The sequence below is a fragment of the Metarhizium acridum genome, assembly GCF_019434415.1.
Source record: "Metarhizium acridum strain ARSEF 324 chromosome Unknown scaffold_564, whole genome shotgun sequence".
Taxonomy (NCBI): domain Eukaryota; kingdom Fungi; phylum Ascomycota; class Sordariomycetes; order Hypocreales; family Clavicipitaceae; genus Metarhizium; species Metarhizium acridum.
Genome location: NW_027094040.1, coordinates 287,717 through 308,583, shown reverse-complemented (window position 1 = coordinate 308,583; position 20,867 = coordinate 287,717). Strand labels below are relative to the sequence as shown.

The window sequence follows — 20,867 nt, the reverse complement described above, 5'->3', positions numbered from 1 at the left end:
TTCTGCGCGTCCATCTGAGCACACGAGCAACCAACACGCCAGGCGTCTTTGGTATGCAATGGCATGATGAGAGGGGCTCTCGACTCAACTCGCCAGTTCACCATCATTAACCCAACCTCTCGTGACACAGTACAACCCAGTGCAGTGCAAGGTCATCATGGAGAGATGCCAGAAGGAGTGCGCTGTCTGCTTGCTAGACCAGATTCGTGAAAGAACTTCCACATTTGAGGTATGCAAAGGGTCAAGATTATTTGGTGTCGTTTACATTATCTAACGCATCAAGATTAGCGGGAAGTTTCTGCCCTATATTCACGACTTCACCGACATCTCAAATATGATGATGGGCACGAGGCCGTGCAAATACGTCTAAGAGAGGATGAAACCAGCAATAAAACCGCAACGAACCGGATGTTACATGTTTGTCCCTACGAAGACTGTAACGGACCAGAATCCTCGTTTAATAGGCTCCATGACCTCGTCCGACATTATGGAAAACGTAGGTCATCATGATTCAATTAAGACACTTGACACGTAACATAACAGTGCCTATCCCGGATTGCTCGTGCGAGGAGGAATGCATACGCTGCCACAAGGAATTCTTCAAAATAAATCAATTTTGGCAGCATAAATGCGCAATTAAGAATCCCACCAATAAAGTAAAGCAATAGATTAAAAAAATGCGAATAAAGGCAGGAGATGAACTTAAGAAGGCTATAAAGCTAATAAAGAGACCTTTTACTGCGAAACAGACGGATTTACCTCTAGCAAAACGGCAGCGAGTGGTGAATCCGAGTGTATCATGCCCCAGCGAGGTTATCCAACCTCTTCGGAACTCCTTGGATAGGCAAGATCTGCTAGAGTCAATTGACTCGGAATTCTATAATTAAGCTTTCCCAGCAACATTAATACTAAACTGGCCTCAACGGGACGAATTTGGACATGGTCCTATCTGGTCTTCACATGCGTCGGCGTATAACCAACATGGAGGCGGAAACGAAATACCTGCTCCGTTGTGGCCGCTATACCAATGATACTTGGAAGCGGCGACACAAGTATGCTTTTTACCGAAAGCACTGCCCTCCCCGTATACTTGAACAATACGCAGACGAGCCAAGTTCTGGGGCCCTGACATGTCAACACTATAATTATGTTGATATCTATTTCGGAGAGAGAGAGAGAGAGAGAGAGAGAGAGAGAGAGACAGAAATACCAGCACTGACACAAAAGTCCACAGCACTTATTGCTATGCCCATCGCTTGCTTTCAACAAGTCAACTATACGTCGACTATAATTATCATTGGCAGTGGAGAGCAAACTTGTCATACGCTGTTCAAAATAGCACAATGTCCGGTTTGTAAGGGCAACAACGTCAGTGAAAAAGGCTTCATATGTGGGCAGTGCAATGGGGCAAGGGAATTTTAGGAACTTTACAACGCTCAACTGCAGACATTTGAGCACCATGTCGCCCATGTCAGCATTGAGCCTGGTTACATACCTAGGTACTTGCTGACCGTCACACAAGTTTTTGTCAATAGATGTAGTTCCTGTTCTTACTCCACCATCCCAGTTCATAGATGTCCAAGTGCCTGTGACACATGGCGAGATTCATCAGAAGTGGCGATCCATCTATGTGTGCAGTGATAGTGATGCCTGAAATGGGCACATTTGACAGGCGCGCACAAAGACACTACAGTCTGGTTAGTTCAGCAGGTTTTGAAATTCGAATGTTGTCTTCGGAAATGCTGACCAGACGGATTGCCCAGAGGCCCAAGCGCGCACCGCACTCATGCATCCATCGTTGATGCCTCAAAGTGCGCATTTCAGGCGCGCAGTCGCCGCCCATGCCATGGCTGGTGAGGATTCACGCCGGCCGAGCCAGCTTCTAAGAGACGACGTGATTTACAGGCCAGACTACAACATCAGGTGGTAGCCTCGGACCCGAGTGTCCTGGATAGTATGTGCATCATGTTATCTCGCCCGGTTTCTAGGCGGCAAGCTGTGGCATTGGTCGAGACGTACCTGCATGCTCTCGTTCTAGGAAGATAACCGAGAAAGACTGAATTGAAATCAAAGATTGTCCGTCTCAGCATCAGGTACAGTCAAGAATTGCCAAGGACTCGTCTTGGGAAGTTGGGAGAGTAGTTAACAGTCAAGGGGTGACGGCCAATTTCGAGCCCTGCTATAGGGTAAGAGTCATGCGTACTGAATTGCAGATAAATCAGCCAACGCCAAACAGGCGTTGAGAAAACAAACCTAAACAAACCTAAGGCGGGTTGGAGACTTGAAGTGATACCATAAACTAATGTCTTTGATAACAAAAATCGGGGAACAAAACACACAAATGCAGCCGAGTCTGTCCAGCCCGTGAGAGGGTTAGGCGACCAGTCCTTGCATCAAATGAGCTCGGCAAACTTGTGAAAATTAAAATACTACGCCACCCCTTGCACGTTAGAGCTGTGGGTGCAAGGGGTACGATCATCCGAAGGCTGGGAGTCCTTGGGCCAAGCAACTATTAAGCCATTACATTTAGCTAGCTATCTAGTTATGCAGAGCCGTGGTCTGACCTATATGGATTCCGTGTAAGGACCTGTCGTCTTCTATGCCGCTCATCCCTCATCTTCATCTTCATACCCTCTGGTGGAGACTCGTAAAACAGGTGACCACGATCAAAGGGCGCATCCAGCATCAAGCCCTGGAGCGTTTTTACGCGAGAGACAGCTACGTAGCTTAAACCAGTCTGAAAGTCCCGACAGGAGAGATCTGTCACGATGACATCTTCAGTGATGCTCTGCGACTTGTGAACCGTAATGGCGTAGCATACGATCAGGGGAAACTGCGTGCGAGTGCAGAGAGTGCTTCCGATGAGGAAGTCCCTGTCTACTGGGAGAATCGGGACAATCTTTCTGCCATCAGCGGTGGTCAGGAACACAGGTCCACTGTACTTGTCAAACTCCATCATGATAACACAGGGAGGGTCTTGGACTGGGTCAGCCCCCGGTGCCCAGCCGATATCGTAAACGGTACCGCGAGCGCCGTTGCAGAGACCAACTGGCTGCCAAAGGTTAGATGTCAGCATCAGACGGGCGCCAATGCATATAGGGATCTGCTTCGCAAGGTTGCCCGCCTTGTCATCAGGCGCCGCAGCCGCGCCAAGGCCGACATTCTTAGCCTTGACCTGAATGACTGGCCGGCCGAGGCGGTCGAGGTGGTAGTGGTTATATTCGTTCACCCTATCTTTCGTGGCGTATACTCGCAAGGCGTTGGCGAACCTGGCGACCTCCAGATCATCTAGCTTCGCCTGTACTCGACCGGAAAGGAGTTTCCAGGACTCGACTGACAGTTGGAGGAGCCGCAATTCCTCGAGAGCTGTGCGAAACGCCTTCTGATCGTCGCCCCGTTGCCGTTGGACAACCTTCAAGAAGACTGATTTATCGAAGCGTCTATATGCGTTCCTGCCTTTGATCTCCACTCCCTGCACCTCTTTATCGTAATAGAGCGGCTTCTGTAGCACGGGTGGAAGCTGGAAGAAGTCGCCAACCAGAAGGATGTTAAGACTACCAAAGAACTCCTCATTCCTACTCGGGAACGCCTCGCGCAGGCGGTCATCGATCCAAGAAAGCTGTCGCAGTCCCAGCATGCTCTTCTCATCGATGATCAGGTAGTTGATGTCCTTCAGCTTCTTCTGGAGCTGGGCCATGTCAGTGGGCGAGAGGGGCTTGAAGTCCTTGTTGATTGGAAGGTGTAACAGGGAGTGCAAAGTAGTGCCCGATATCTGATTTCCCGCGACGCCAGTGGGCGCGGCACGCCAAACAGGTGTCCCTCTCCCGGCAGCAGCGGCTTGGAGGTGCGCGGAGAGCAAATTAATGAGGTATGACTTCCCGGTACCACCTCCACCATCCACATGGAGCAGCAACTGAGAGGGTTCCTGATTCAGGAAGTGGTCCATCACGGTATCGTATACTAAGCGCTGATCCCGGTTTAGGGAATCTCGAGCTTCCAAGGGCTGATGATCCACATCAAGGTCAAGGCGGTTTGCCGCCTTGCGTTGCTTCCAGTAGTCGCCCTTGAGAATACCGTCATCAGTATACCGTCCAACGTGAGGGGTCCAATCATAATTGATGTCGATGTCTCGGCGGCCGAGCATGTCGATATCCTCTTCCTCCAGCGGGCGGTCGGGAAGCATGCGGGCGAGTTCATGCCAGTCTTCATCCACAATGGGCTCTTCATGGACCTCAAGCTCAAATTCGTCGTCCTCAGCCCTCAATTCATTTGTATCTGGCTCCCCATAATGATCGTCCGCATGGGTGTCACGGTGCTGCTCTCTGCAAAACCTGTACGCAGCCGCGAAGGAATCGAACCGCTGCCCGCCCACGGTGAGCAACTCCTCTGGAGAGCGATGCGGATGAGCCATCATCAATTTAACACGGCAGAAGTCACCAAACTGGGGAGATGCCTCCACGGACCTGTATCGAGGAAAGTAAGACAGGACTCTCTTCTTCGCGTTGGCAGCGAGTCTCCTCCACGTCTTGAGATTATACGATTGCAGGTACTCGAGGTAAGTTGCATCCTCGTGCTGGTCATTTCTCTCGAGATACCTCCTGTAGCTGCCGACGGTCTCGTTGACATCTTCATCCACGCGATACGAACGTGCATGTTGCTCCAAAGGACGGCAGTCGACAGAGACCACCATCCGCGTGCCTTCCTGCAGAGGAATGTTAAGGAGAAGATGGGAAATCTCCTGCGCCGAGTAATCTCTCTCGGCAATCAGCTTATTCATCAGGCGAGAGGAGAAGGATAATAGCGGCTGAAGGTGTGCCGTGTGCGGCAAAACCTGGTCTGCAAGCTTACAGTAAGGCTCAGTCTTCTTCTCAGATTTGCTGCAATACTTGGCAGCGTACGTAATAACCGCCTGTAGGCTGGTGCAAGGAGATATGTCGATATTGGCTAGCCAGCCTAGTATAATGGCGGGATTGAAGTGATTCATGAGGTTGTCATTCCGCGCCGCCTCGAAGACATAGTACGACTTGCCTTCCTTCCTGATCACTGCGGCCAGCTCCCGCAAGGCACGAGGAAAGTCAAAACGACACTCCCGCTCTGGATTGGCCGCATTGGCCGCCTCGATATCTGCAGCAGCGCCTTCCATATCCCTCGCCAGATCAACGGTTCTCTTCCTTACGCGTAAGCAGTATGTGGTATTGCATCTGTGGCGCTGGCAGCGGTTGACGATTTGTGAGAGACGCAGGAATGTCAGTTCTGTACTCAGTGGATCTACGCTCAGGGGGTTACCCTCACCCTGGGGCATAGTCCTAGTCGGCTCAGGATTAATGGCAGTGATGTGGAATCCCCACGTGCGTGCAAAAACATCACGAGCGGCTTCATCCACCATGTCGACTCTTGGGCAATTCTCCATCCAGTACAGGCCATGGTTGTGCGGACTGCCACGCCCTTGCCATTCATACCGATCCCAGTAATCCGTAATGTTGAACTTCTTGCTTAACACGATATCTCGAAAGAAACAGTATCGGCGGTAGAAATGGAAAGCAGCAATGTGAGGATTCTGACGCAAAAGTTGGCGCGAGAGACCCATCCTCTCGGACTCGGACGCAGCCAGCCATTCATCATATCGGGGCATGTGCTGGTAGAGACTCCGCCAGTGTAAATCTGCCGGGCTGAATGTGATGAATGCACCAGGACATCCAAGGTTGTAGGCATAGGCCTCGAGGTCCTGCCTCTTCCTGTTCCAGAAGGGGCGCGTGCCGCGAATAGGTACCGCATGTCTTGTGATTGAGTTGATTAGCACCTGCGCCTCAGGGTCCTCGCTGTGCTCCAGTGCCTGAACAAGCTGCTCCCGTGTGAGCGGTTCATGACTACCATCGTGTTGCTTCACGAAGAATTTGGACCGTGCACGGGCCTGTGACCGCATCAGAGTATTGAAGGCGACGAAGCGGAAGGTCGGGTGGCGTGCAAAACGCCCGTCATGCCAGCGCATCGCGTGCTCGATGTAGTCCTTGTAGTCGATTGACCGTAGCCGAGGCTCAACAAAGTCGGCTCTCCCGTCAGGAAAGAGGCAGGGAAAAGCTAAGGAGAGTAGGGCATGAGAGCGATTGAACTCATTAATGGGTGTGCGCCGTATATTCGGAAGCTGCAGCTCGTGCTGCACCTGCTCCTGGAAGCTTGTGGAAAGCCTTGGTTCAGCTTCTGGTTCTCCGGCAAGAATAGACCGCAGAGCATCGAGCTCCGTGTCCTTGGCCAAAAGGTCCGGCACCGCAGCCTCGTCCTCCAGGTCCGGTTCTGCCTCCTCATCTTCCTCGGGTCCAACTTCGGCAGCCTCCACCTGGCTCTGGGGGATGTCGTCCAGGACATTGCCATCTTGAGGCAATTGACTCAGCCGCTCTTCGTCGATGACGATGCATCGATAGCCAGGATGATGGCGCCGGAGGTAGTTAAGCCATATGGCAACTGGCTGGCGGCGTACACGGAACTGGCGGGTGAATTGCCGGCTAAGGTTTGCATGGGACGACGTATTGGAAGGACGGAGTAATACAGTGTTCAACTCCCGCGGCAAAAGCGGGAGTTGGTTGTACACCAAGCCAACCTCGCGGAGAAAGTGAACAACATGTCCCCGATATTTGTACTGCTGGCCCCGCACAAGCATAATATTCACGTGGACGTGAACACGGCCTATTAAAGACTCTTCAGTAGGTGTAAGCTGAGGCAATTGAGTCGGTACGGAGCCAAAATCCAACTGGTTGTCCACAGAGAAGAAGTACGGCTCTTCAGGGCCGCGTTTATCATCCTTTCGACAGCAACGCGCACAAATGCCATCAGAATCGATCTTCATCTGGAACCAACGCTCTTGACATCGACCACAAAATTGCATTTGGTCATTGTCCAGCTTTGTCCAGAACTCACGGAGGATTGCTTTATCACGACAGGTCAAGGCGCAAGCGTCCAGGTCCCCATTCCACACCGGATCTTGTGCGTGAAATACGGCCGATTCTTCAGGTGGAATCATCACTGGACTCCGGTACCGTCGTGGCGGCCCCGACGATCGAGTTTGCCTTTGAGATTTTTTTGGCCGCCCTCCTGTACCAGGGGCAGGACCACGGCGAGCACGGCGACGAGGCCCTGACTTTCTGGAAGGCTGCCGCGAGCAATAGCGAAGAGGGCTTTCGTCCAAGGCATTGCTATTATCGTTCCCGTCTTCGTCCCCTAGATCGGAATCAGACTCTACCCCTAGGTGTTCGAGGTACTTCCGTGGTCGAGCAGGTGAAAGCAGCAAGTTGAAATAGTCCTCGACGTCAACATCAGATTCAGAGAACTGTCCCCTGTCATCCGCTTCCTTGGTCATTCCATCCCCATCTGGGAGCTCATTTGCCTGTAGTCGATCTTGACTCCCAGCTACGTTCCGTGGTTAGCTTGAACAAACTGCCGGGACCACAGCACAAGGATACCTTCTCCAGGACCATCAGAACCTTCAAAGACGCCGAGTTGAGAGATTGTGGGAGTTAGTGACACAGCCTCCCCTGCACGGCGTCGTGAACGATGGTCGCGCCGAATAGTGGCCTGCTTGGCCCTGGCGCCGGCCTTGGAGGCATCATCTTGCGAGTCCTTCCCGCCCTTGTGGAACCTAACAGCCAGGTAAGAGTAGTCCACACCAGTCGTGCTGCTTCGGACAGTAGATGGATCAGAATGTGAGGCGACAGGATCGGTCGAGGGCGGCACAGGCGGTGAGGGAGCTAGAGCCCGGAAGAGCCGCGAGCTCGCTTGGGTTGGTGGGATCGGCGTCCCCAGCACTATCTGCGGCTGGCTGCCTGGCTCTCCGAACAAACTCCTAGCTGTATGTTGTTGCCGTAGCTTCTCTGGCGATGTAGGTTGGGTTCCAGATCTCTGGTTAGGAGGCGATAGGCCAGCGTCTCTGTCGGTTCTTTTCGGGGCAGATCTCTCAGCTGAGGTAGGACGGACAGCCAGCTTTCTCAATGCAAGGACGGCACCTTTGGACCTGGCACGCTTGATCAGGTTAGGGAGGCATATATAGTATATCAATGGTGTCAGTTACCTCGGAATTGCGGTGGTCCCGGCATTCCAGACAGGTTGTAGTTGGATTGGCAGATTTCCTCCTGCTAACGAAATTACTTGGTGATTTTGTTCGGTCGCAAGACGGGCAATGGACTGCCAATTCAGATCTAGGACTAATATTACCCCTAGAATCATAATCCATACCCAACCATGCGGTACATCTGTTTCAATAATGGAAGAAAGGCTGCTGGCCAAGCAAACGAACAGATCGCTGGGCAAATTTAGCGATTGTAAACGATTGTAAACGATTGTAAACGATTGTAAACAGAGAAGTAAACAAAGAAGCACCGACAGACGGTGGCTGTCCTTTACCCACTTTTCTAGAGCCACCAACCAATCCAGCCTTCTTTCGCGATTTCCCATACAAAATTTGGACCAATAGAAACTTATTTGTCAAGCCTGCACCAAACCCTCATTATTCGGAAAACTTATGGATTAATGTAGAGTCAGCCTTCGGCTGAACAACGGGCGAAAAACATCGTGGAAGAGGAAGAAGAAACTTGAAAGTTCAAAGAATCAAATACGAGCATAATCAACTTAGCAGTGGCTTGTTTTCCATTTTATTTTTGATCTTTCCCATTTATACGCCATCGCAGACCCCCCTCCTTCAATGCTGAATGCAAGACGTGAATTGCGTAGACGTGGACCCCGTTGCCCGGCCAGCCACACCGACGATCCTAGGCAAAAGTAAACAGTGGACCCAACGGCACTCGACGGGCCTATCTACGGTTTCTATTCTCTCCCATCTGCAGAGCTCCCCTGGCAGGTAGCATCATCATCTCCTGTATTCTTGTTGTGCATCCTTACGCCCAGCATCTGATTTAACGGACGGCGGAACACCAACACAATCGGTTTGCAACTTGGATGCCAACCATGGAAGCGCCTCCCAAACCATCGTCTCACAACCTCTTCGAGGTGTACCTGCGTCTTCGCCCGCCGCCGGTCGGTGCCGCGCAGACAGACCGCATCTTGAACGTCGAGGCGCCCGAGGACAAGGAAAAGTCGCATCCTTTGCACATCACGTTGAACCCGCCGACCGATCGGCGGCGGGCTATTGAAAAGTTTGCCTTCACCAGGGTGTTTGAGGACGATGCTTCCCAGCTGGATGTTTTCCACTGTACCGAGATTGCTTCTCTGGCCGAGGGTGTTTTGGCTCCCCAAGGCGGCGAAGGGACGGATGCTGTCGTTGCGACTCTTGGAGTGACGGGTTCAGGAAAGGTGAGTTTTCTCGTTCATGCAAGCCACGGAGCTCGTGCACTTCTAATGGAGGGCTGTTATAGACACACACGATTTTGGGATCCAAGTCCCAGCGCGGTCTGACCCAGCTTGCCCTCGATGTTCTTTTTCGATCCATTGGCCCGAATATGCTGGATTCGACATCGCTTCCTTCGGTCATCGAATCCCTCCAGGCGTGCGATCCGTCAGAGTCGGTTCTCTCGGCGGCATCGTGCTTTCTTGAATCTACTTTTGCCGATGCGTTGGGCCACTCACGAGGGCCTTCACGAGCGGCAACGCCTATGCTGGTACGACCATCCATGCCGCGCGTCTCTTTTGTCCGCTCTCCGAAATTGTCAAGCTGGGCGTATCCCAAGTGTGGCCTGGCAGTCCAGATCCCAGGGACGTACCCCGAATCAGCTACGTCAAGCCCGAAAAGTGTCAGGCTTGTCAGCGAGACGGAGCAGAACCGCAAGTTGAAGGAGCAGTAGGACAGCTTCATTCGCCAAAGCGGTCTGCTCACGCCCAACCAGGATGCTGATGTTGCTGCATCGCAAGCTTCGCTACCCAAGCGGGAGAGGAAGAGGCACTTCATGTCCCTGACTGCCACTGCGCGTGTGAAGAATGTTGCTAAACAGGGAGAAAAGGGAGACCACAGCGTCATGTCGCCTGGACCACGACGAAACCTTGCCCGACCGTCTGCGCTTCCCCAGACACCCGACATCAGCGGCATCAACATTTCGTGTGATTCGTCTGCCGAATACGCCATTGTCGTGTCCATGTACGAAGTCCACAACGACCGAATCTACGACCTCCTTACGCCTGCGTCCAAGTCCGCTGCCACGAAAGAGTTTCGCAGACGACCTCTGCTGTTCAAGTCGACAGAGCTATCTCCTGACCGAAAGGTCGTTGCCGGCCTGCGCAAGGTAGTCTGCGCCTCGTTCAAGGATGCCATCATGGTGCTCGAGGCTGGCCTTTTGGAGCGCCGGGTTGCTGGTACTGGCAGCAACAGCGTTTCCAGCCGAAGCCATGGCTTCTTCTGCTTCGAGGTCAAGAAGCGCACGAGAAGCAGAAGACCTGGACCTTGGGGCGGGAGCAAGCTTACGATTGTCGACTTGGCGGGCAGTGAGCGTGCTCGAGAGGCAAAGACTCAGGGTGCCACGTTGGTTGAAGCTGGTAAGATTAACGAGAGTCTGATGTATCTGGGGCAGTGTTTGCAGACGCAGAGTGAGCTGTCGTCGTCAACCAAGGTGAGTGTTTTTTAATCTGTTGAGGATTATATCCATGTGGCCATGCTAACTCTTCGTCAGCCCAATGTTGTTCCGTATCGCCAGTGCAAACTGACTGAATTGCTCTTCTCCAATTCATTCCCATCCTCGTCTTCCGCAGCGCATCCTCACGTCCCTCGTCGCAATCCCCAGAGAGGCGTCATGATTGTGACTGCCGATCCGAGGGGCGACTTTAACGCAACGTCTCAGATTCTCCGGTATAGCGCTCTGGCACGAGAGGTGACTGTTCCTCGCATCCCATCCATCACGGCTACGATTCTTGCTCAAGCGCCGCCGACTGGCAATCCGCGACCAGTCAGTCCCGTACAACACCACCCCCGACCCTTCGTGCCGCCCGGTTCATCGGCATCATATAGAAACCACACACCGCCCATGAATGTGGACGAGCGCGCAACCATGGAGATTGCCGCATTGGAAATTGCCAGAATGAGCGACGAAATCGACCAGCTCCGCGTAGAGGTCGACGAGCAGCTGGAAGCACGCATGACGGCTGAAGCGCACCTGTTGAGCATGGAAGACCGCATGCTCGACCTTGAAGCTGCTATTCGTGACGAGTGTGCCACAGAGTTTGAGCAGCGCCTCATGTTGGAGCTATCTCGCCTCAAGGCCTCCCTGGCGCTGGAGCAGGAGCGCAACGAAGAGCACTGGGATCGCAAGGTGGACATCCTCGAGCGTGGCTTGGAAAATACCCTCGACGCCGGTGAGTGCGACAAGGAGAATGTCCTCGTGGAAGACCTCACGCAAGAAGTAGAGCGTCTGCGGCGAGAAAACGCCATTCTGAAGCGTGAACTGGCCGGTCGAAGTCCCACCAAGCGCAAGCCCCTTGAGGAGAGGGATGATTTCTCACCCGCGTCCGCGACCACCTCCAAGGACGGCGTGGCTAATCTGGGCAAGAAGCTGGAACGAATGCGTGTGAGTAGGGATAGCTTGAGGGCCACGAGTGCGAATGCTGGCAATGGGAGCCCCAAGAAAATGCGGAAGCTGGCCAGCACGAAGCGCTGGGAAGAGGCGAGAGATGACTTTTAAATGTTTGACATGTCTGGCAAAAAAGCCGTTGGTGGCGATGAATACCCTTGTCTTGCTCTGTGTACAGGGACTGGTGTTGGGAATACCTTTTTTTCTTGTGGTCATTTGGTACCTATTTTGGTTCATTTGCTGTATTACCTTTGATATTTGATAGGGTATGGAATATTTTGTCAACTACTACCATAATCTGCAGCCGCCATGTACTCTGACTGGACTGCCAATTTGTATCCTGTCCAAGGCAGTTTCTTGCCAAAGCGGCGCCGCATGGTGCGGCTTTGGTACATAGTCCTTGACATTTATTCTAGAATGGAGGCGGCGTGGCAAGGCCCGAGCTACTATTTATAATGAATGTTGACATACGAGAGAGCGTGTGCGCACGTATGTGAACTGACGTAGTGGGAGATGTATGGTGTCTATATGCGGCGTATTAATTATTTAGCTATTTATAATCAAATTAAATGTTTCGTTTCGAGCTTTAATACATATTCATCTGGGTCGGCAACTACTGAGCTGTACCGGGGGTGTAAAACTCCCTGACCGCGTGACCTTTTTCGTCCCCTCCCATCTCGGCGGCGGCGGCGGCGGGCTGAGTCTGAACAGGCGCGGGAGCAGTCATCATGGGATGGACCTGCGTCATGGGCGGCTCACCCATGGGCACGAATTGCTGCTGCTGCTGCTGGCCCGGGGCGACGTACCATCCCTGGGGCGGAGGAGCCCAGTAGGGCGTCGAGGCGATGACGACGCTGCGCTTCCAGCGGTTGCGGGCGTGGGTGTCGGCGCAGGCGATGACGAAGAGGATGAATTCGACGGCGGCAAGAAGCAGCGCGAGGACCGTGGACCCCACGAACATGGGGTCCGAGTATCTCGGGCACGAGCCGTAGCTGTCCCTGCCGCTGCTGCTGCTGCTGCACGATTCGTAGTACCATGGCTGGGCGACGAAGACGGCGAGGAGGGCGCCGACAATGACGGCACCGAGCCAGAGGCACAGGCAGACGCCGACGTGGGCGCCCGGGTGGATGCCGGCCTTCCAGTTGCGCGAGCAGCGGACAATGAGCTCGACGAGGCTCCAGAGGAAAGCAACGGCGAACTTAAGAGCATGTTAGTAGTTGCCTTTGGAACGTGTGAGGACGACGACGACGTACTACGGGACCAACAGACACGGCGGGGAGGTAGTAGTCGAAGCTGTCGTAGTAGTAGCCATATCTGCTGCTGTAGGGCTTGTTCATGGCCTTTCCTAGGAGTGAAAAGGCGAAGCCCATGCCGATGATGGACACGATCATGACGAGGACGTGGAGAATATCCTTTGCTATTTTTCTCCTGTTGGACTGGGGCGGATGCTGGAACGGCTGGGGGACGGTCATGTATGTGACGGGCTGTTGGGGATTCGGCTGGTTCATCTGCGCCTGCTGCTGCTGCTGCTGCATCTGACGAAGCTGCTGGGGAGCAGTCTGGTCGTACGGGACAAAGTGCGATCCATAGGATTGCGGATAGAGACCGTAGGGTTGCTGGACGGCATTGGTACTCGGATGGATGAGGGGGGATGGCTCTCGAGGTTGAGTCGAGGGAGAAGTGGACGACTGGGCGGGCGACACCGTGTGTGGTTCAGTCTGGGAAGACTGCTCTGGAGCCATGGTTTGAATCGTGAAGCGAGCGTGGTGTTGTTGCGTTTGGAGATCAATTGATGCTTGACTGAACCGGGTGACGACTGGTCTTCAATCTTTGGACGTCGGCGTGGTCAGACAGCACTCGGGGGGTATCCAAGGCAGCAGAAGCGAGTGACTGTACACGAAGCAGCAAGAAACGAAGGACGGGATTCAACACCGAGGGGGATGAACCATGAATAAAATGTTGCACGATGATCAGGCAGATGCGGCGCCACAGTCACCAGCGTCCAAAGATGTCAACTGGCACTCCTCGCCACGAGCAATGGCTGGCAAAGGATTTTGCTTGTACTCCCTCGGCCATTTCTGCATCTGGCGCTGCGGCTGAACGGCATCTTGTTGTCCCTGGCCCTGAGCGCGCCTCAGCCTCAAATCATCGCCAACCAACTGGTCGTGCTCGACATGGTGCTCGACTTAAGCCTGTTGCTTAATTAGCTAAGACGTTTTGGAGGAGTCAGGGTCGTGGCCATTGGAGAGAATCCCTGGTTCTGAGCCACTTTTCCTCGAGTGGAGACATCTGGATACGAACGGAGTCAGAAACGGCGTCGATGTTAAAACTGTATGTATTGTCCCGTTATGTGGGATATAAAGTACAAGTTACACCGGTACATATTATAGGCGGTACGAGCTTTAATATATACCTTACCTATTAATTTAATTAAAGTAATTATAATTAGTTATAGAAATTAAATACCTCTCCTTAATATAATTATAAAGGCTTATTTACTAAAAGTTAATATATATATTTTATTATTCTTATTAAAACTTTATAAAAAAAAGAGTAATAATTAATAACTATTAACGTAATATTCTTTATTAATATTATTCTTTTAAGTAATAGTTTTCTTCTTCTCTTTCTTTTACCTTTAAGTTAATAAACTTAACTTACTTCTTTAACTTTAATTATAATAATACTTTTATTCTTAAATTTATTAGGTTTTTCTCTTTAAGAGTTTAATTAACCTTTATTATATTTTCTTATATAAGCTCTTATATCTTATAATATTAAATTTAAATATACTTAGTTTATTTATAAAATTTAACGTTATTAAAGATTATTATAACGTTATTATTATTAGTAAATAATTATAGTAGTATTTACTCTTTATATATCTTCTCTATTAAGCCTTTTAAATATATAACTTCTAATCTTATATTAAAAAGCCTAATATACTTAAATTTAATACTTAATATAGCTATTATACTTTATTTTTTACTCTTTTAATTAATAATAACATTAATTAATAAAAAGATATAATAGTTTATAAACCTTAAGTTACTTTTATCTTATACTTACTTAATATTAAAGTAATTTATAATCTATTAATTATTATTACTATTAAATTATAATAGTAAATTAAGTGTATATTTAATGTAATATAATACTTACTTTACTATAAATAAATGTTTTATTAATAAATTTATTATAAATCTATTAAGCTTTATTATTAAATAAATTAAATTAATATAAGTGTTAATTATTATAAATATTAGCGTTTTAAGAATATATTAAAAAAGCTACTTATTATTTTTATTATATTTCTTACTCTATTTATAAGGTTTTAATACTTTAAAGACGTTTATAAGTATATATTAAAGCTTTATATTATTTATCTTTAATTACTTAAGTAATCCTTTTAAGTATAATTATTATAATAATAAGAGAGTTCTCTTCTTATAATCTCTTATTATAATTATACTTAAAAAGAATATTATTACACTTAAATTAATTATCTTAAACCTATTTAATAACTTACCCTTTACTTTTATAATAGCTTTTTAATTTAAGCTAAAAAATAATAGGTTATTTACGTAAATATTAATAATAATATTATTCTTAATAAATATAATCTTATTATATTTAAATTATTTAAACCTATAAAAAATTAATTTAATAAAGAGTATCTTAAATTATACTTTAAAGGCTTATTTTAAGCTATATAATACTTTCTTTAACTATTAAATCTTATTAGATTTCTTAAAGTTATTTAAAAGTTTAACGTAAATTATTTTATTTATATAATTATATAAAAAGGCTATCTTTACGTTTATTTATTTAATCTTTTAGTTTAAGAGTATAATTAAGGTAAATAATAAATAATAAGTCTTTTATTAAACCATTAAGGTAAAGATCTATTATAATTAATATTATACTCTTATTTAAAGCCTTAAATTATATATTAAGCCTTATAGTATTTAATCTTATTAATTAAATTTAACTTAACTTTAAATACTTATTTATTAATTAATACGTATATATTATTTATTTTATTTACCTTATTATAGGTTTTATTTTCTTTTAAGATATTAACTTTATTTATAATAATTATCTTTTATTTTAATTAATTAATTAACTATAAGGCCTTTACGTAAGTCTTAGGCTTCTTATTCTTTATTACTTTATTTAATATTATAAGATATACTTGTAACGGTGGCTTAGGTTCTAAGGCATAGTAGGTCTGTTTCTTAGGACCTAAGCCACCGTTACATTTTGATTAATCCTGTTCAGTAAGTTACCTTGAAACTTTAAGCAGTAACGACTTCCAAGATGTCTACTTTAAGCGGAAAGACTACTAGCCCTAGGGAGATAATAAAGTACCTTTATAATAAGATTACTAAGCTCGAGAAGCAGAATTAATAGCTTCTTAACTAATAGAATAATCTCTACGAGAAACTTAAGGTATAAGAAGAGAAACTTATAGCAGTTTAAAATCTTACACTTGTATTCTCTATTAATAATAATAATATGCTAAAATTCCTTAAGCCTAAATTATACGATAATTATAAGGGTAATATAAGAAACTTTCTCATATAAGCTTAAGCTTACCTATAAGTTAACGAAAAAATCTACATAATACCTAAGTTATAGATTCTTTATATTAGTAACCTCTTAACTAGGAAAGTAATAGAATAATAGAAGCTAACCCTTCGCGTATATCTTAAGTATAGCGTTAAAGCTAAAGTGGAAGTTATCTATATCTTCTTTAATTATAAAACCTTTAAAAAATAACTTCTTATTATATTTAAAAATCCTAATAAGTATAAGAAAGCTACATAATAACTTACTTAACTTAAGCAAACCGGATCTATAGCTTATTACGCTAGGGAGTTTAAACGTATCGTAGTAAAACTTAACTAGAATACTAAACCTAAAATAGAAGTCTTTTATTAAGGACTTAAAGAAGAAGTAAAGAATAATATTTATTAAGAAGATTATTCTAAGTTATTTAATAACTTCGTTAAAATAGTTATTAAGGTAAACAATTATTTATACGAGTAATATCACGAAAAAAGTTATAGGAAATTCAAATTATATGCTAGATTTAATAAACCTAATAGTAGTAAGCTACGCTAAACATTAATAGTATACGAGTACTATGCTAGACCTATAGAACTTAACGTTACGAATAAGGAAAAGGGAAAGACTTATTATAATTATAGTAAAACTAAATACTTTATAAATAAATGTAAAGCCCTAAAAAAGCTATAAAAGCTAATTCCTAAAGGCAGGAAGCTCTATACCGTAAACTAAAAAGACTTACCTACGCGAAATCTTAGTATAATAAGTAATAAAGGAAACTACACGTTAATAAATAATATTAGTTTAGATAAAAATTAGGAATTTAAAATCTAACTAGTACCTAATAACTTTTAGGAATATTAAATACCCTTATTAAAAAGTAAACCTTTATTAGAATGGATCTAAGAAGAAGAGAATTATTTAATTAAGAAAGATAAACCTAAAATTAAATATAAACTACTTAATTAAACCTTCTATTATAATAATAATTACTATATGCACCTTAATAGTAAGTAAAATAACGAATAGTTTCTATAAGAATAAAAGGGAAGAAGAATAACCCTTATAATACAATTAAAATTACGATAAACTAATTTAAAGATATTAAACGAGAAGTTATATTATACTAAGAATAACGTATATATTACCTAAGCTATAACCCTATAATGTAAGGAGAAAGGGAACTGTATAACTATAAGTAACTCGCTTAGCTTAAGTTTAATTAATATAAATAGTAAATTAAGCGATTACTAAGAAAGCTTTAATAATACGTTAAAAGATAACCGCTAATAATAGCGCCTAGAATAACGCGCTAAAGAACGATATAAGGATAGGATTAATAAATTAGGAAATAATAGCCGTTATTATAATTAAAACCGATTTCTTAACGGAGATCTAATAGGTCTTTATATACTATAAATATTAATAGTATAATATACCTTATAATTAATATAACTATAATAGGACGAAAGATTCAGGTAATAATTAATAGCGGAGTATAAGAAAATTTTATCTCGCTAAATCTCGTTAATAAATTATAATTACCTTAAATACTTAAAGATAAGCCCTATTAACTTATAACTATAAAAGAAACTGCGGTAAAGTATAGCTAAGAAGTAGTTAATATAAAAGTTACGTAGCTTTTAGTTAATATATAAGGTATAAAACACTAAGTTACACTAAATATTATAGTAATCTTAAAACACGATATTATATTAGGAATACCCTAGTTACAAGCAAGTAATCTACGAGTTAATTAAAGAACCAGCTAACTTTAATAGAATTTACTAAGATACGGTTATAAAGCTAAAAGCAGCCTATAAAGGGTACCTTATTTAAACTATAATAGGCCTCTAGGAATATATGTAATTACTAGAGAGCTAAAAGCTAAGATAACGGAGATTCCTAAGAAATACTTATAGTATAATAAGCTATTTAATAAAGAGCTAGAAATAAGACTACTAGAGCATTTACACTAAGACTATAAGATTAGACTTTAACCTAGTATTAAACTAACGTTTAATAAAATTTATCCTTAAAACCCTAAGTAAGATAAGGCGCTTAAGGAGTATTTAAAGGATATACTATAAAAGGGATATATACGACTATTAAAGTCCCTAATAGGATACCTAATTCTATAGGTATTAAAGAAGAATAAGAAACTATAATTATATATTAATTACTAACACTTAAATAAGATTATAATTAAGAATTAATACCCGTTACCACTTATAACGGAAATTAAAGATAAAGTTAGAAGAGCTAAATAGTTTACTATACTTAACTTAAAAGGAGCCTATAACCTTATACGAATAAAAGAAGGCTACAAGTAAATAATAGTATTTTAAACTAGTAAAGGATACTATAAATATTTAGTAATGCCTTTTAGGCTTACTAACGCACTAGTAACCTTTTAAAGAATAATTAATATAATCTTATAAAAACAACTAGAAGTATTTATAATTATATACCTTAATAATATTCTCATTTATTTAAATACCCTTAAGGAATACTAATAACATATATATAAGGTACTATAAACTCTATAAAATAATAAACTCTTAGTTAAAGCCTTAAAATGCTAGTTCCACTAGAACACTATACACTTTCTAGGGTATATGCTTATATACGAAGAAATACAAATAAGCCTAAATAAGATTAAAACTATTAAGAAATAGCCTATATTAAAGAATCTAAAAGAAGTTAAAGGATTCATAGTATTCGTAAACTTTTACCGTAAGTTTTTAAGCGAATATAAAGACATTTTATAACCTCTTATAAACTTAATAAAGAAAGAAGTTAGCTTTTAATAGAATAAACTAAAAGCTATAGCATTTTAAAAAATAAAAGATTTAGTTACGTTAAAACCTATATTAAAAGCACTTAATTAGAATAAACCTTATAAGCTTAAAATAAACGCCTTAAACTTTATACTAGGCGAATAGCTTAAATAATAAGATAATTAAGGAAGACTATACCTAGTTATATTCTTCTTAAAGAAACTCTACGAACCTAAACTTAATTATAGGATTTATAATAAAGAACTTATAGCTATTATTAAGTGCTTTAAAGAATAAAAACACTATCTTATAAGAGTAAAGCATTAAATTAAGGTCTATACTAACTATAAGAATCTCACATTATTCTTAACTATAAAGAATCTAAATAAACGATAGATTAAATAGTATAAAACCCTTATAAATTATAACTTTAAGATTATATACTATAAAGAATCTAAAAACAAAAGAGTAAACGCACTTAACTAAAAAGAGAATTTAAAATTAAATAAGCAAGTGAGTAATACACCCTTACTACACGCTACTAAGAATAGAAACCTTATACTAGGCACCTAAGAGATTAATATAACCTAGTAAGTTAAGCTAAATAAAATATAAATATAATAGATCGTATTATATATTAAGAATAATAGCTACCTAAATAATTAGGAAACGAAAACGTATCTATTTAAGAAAGGTAAGACCTTCTTATATAATAAATAGTAGTATATTTCTAATATACTTTAAGAATAGCTTATTAAAGAAATATACGAGCACCTATTACACGAATATTAGGGTGTAGGGAAAACGATTAGCAGGCTAAGAAGATCGTATAACTTTCTAGAAAGCAGAAAAATAGTATAAGAAGTTATTAAGAAATATAACACGTATAATAAAGCAAAATTAGCGCGATACGTATTATACGAAGAATTACAACTAATATTACTACCTAAAAGAGTATAGTAAACTATTATAATAGACTTTATTATTAAACTACTAAAGTTAAAAGAACCTATAATAAAAGTAACTTATAATAGTATCCTAGTTATTATAGATAAACTTATAAAATACGCCTACTATATTCTATATAAGGAATTAAGTAATACTAAGGACTTAGCGCATATATTCTTTAAAACAGTTATTATATAATATAGATTACTAATAAAGCTTATATTAAATCGTAATAAATTATTTACCTTAAACTTTTAAAAATGCCTTATAGAAACTATAAAGATTAAATAAAGCTTATTAATAGCATTCCACCTATAATTAAATAAATAAACAAAAATCTTAAACTAAATACTTGAATAATATTTGTAAAGCTATATTAACTACTAATAAAATAATTGGGTAGAATAGCTACCACTAGTATAATAGGCTTATAATAGCTTCGAAATTAATAATATAAAGATATTACTATTTAAGGTAAATTACGGATTTAACCCTATTATTAAGATACATGTAACACAAAATGTAAACGCGCTAGCAGCTATAATGCATGTAATAATTATAATAGAAATATAGAAACACTTATAATAGAAATAAATATTTTTATAAAACTAAATAAAATACTACGCGAATAAAAAGAGATTACTAGCGCTAATCCTAGAGGAGAGATATAAAGTATACCTTATTCATAAAAATATTAAAACTAAGCGACCTAGTAATAAACTTAACTAAAAGAAGATTAGACTATTTCTTATTAAATGAAAAATCTTAAATACTAACTATAAACTATTATTACTAAATAAAATAAGAATCTATCCTATATTTCATATATTACTACTAGAGAAAGCATTAGATAAATCTATAATTACTATAAATATTATAATAAAAGATACTAACGAATATAAAGTTAAACGAATACTTAAAGCACGGGGAGATATAAAGAATTATTATTATCTTATTAAATAAAAGGGATATTTAAACTCTAAAAACACTTAAAAACCAGCTAAAAATCTTACGAATTACTTAATATTACTTAAATAGTTTTATTTCTAAGAAACGTATCCTAATTAAT

At 42.7% G+C, this 20,867-nt stretch overlaps 3 protein-coding genes across 3 annotated transcripts; 2 read left to right on the top strand and 1 right to left on the bottom strand.

The window, feature by feature from the left end:
• Window positions 1-8,952: 8,952 nt before the first annotated feature.
• J3458_019381 (uncharacterized protein) lies at window positions 8,953-9,785 on the top strand (the record flags this gene model as incomplete). The annotated part of the gene is made up of 2 exons (XM_007813890.2): window positions 8,953-9,297; window positions 9,360-9,785. 2 exons carry the CDS (start codon window positions 8,953-8,955, stop codon window positions 9,783-9,785), a joined length of 771 nt encoding a protein of 256 aa, XP_007812081.2.
• Window positions 9,786-10,242: 457 nt separating this feature from the next.
• J3458_019380 (uncharacterized protein) lies at window positions 10,243-11,609 on the top strand (the record flags this gene model as incomplete). The annotated part of the gene is made up of 2 exons (XM_066121495.1): window positions 10,243-10,470; window positions 10,605-11,609. 2 exons carry the CDS (start codon window positions 10,243-10,245, stop codon window positions 11,607-11,609), a joined length of 1,233 nt encoding a protein of 410 aa, XP_065973521.1.
• A 399-nt stretch (window positions 11,610-12,008) lies between these two features.
• Window positions 12,009-13,767, bottom strand: J3458_019379 (uncharacterized protein). The gene is made up of 2 exons (XM_007813891.2): window positions 12,752-13,767; window positions 12,009-12,696 (listed from the first exon to the last, which is right to left on the bottom strand). Exons 1-2 carry the CDS (start codon window positions 13,238-13,240, stop codon window positions 12,112-12,114), a joined length of 1,074 nt encoding a protein of 357 aa, XP_007812082.2. The 5' UTR covers window positions 13,241-13,767; the 3' UTR covers window positions 12,009-12,111.
• Window positions 13,768-20,867: the final 7,100 nt, after the last annotated feature.

Coding starts and splice junctions, on each gene's coding strand:
- J3458_019379 (XM_007813891.2), bottom strand. CDS start 13,240: ATGGCTCCAGAGCAGTCTTCCCAGACTGAACCACACACGGTGTCGCCC. Junction 12,697..12,751: donor CCGTGTCTGTTGGTCCCGTA/GTACGTCGTCGT, acceptor CATGCTCTTAAG/TTCGCCGTTGCTTTCCTCTG.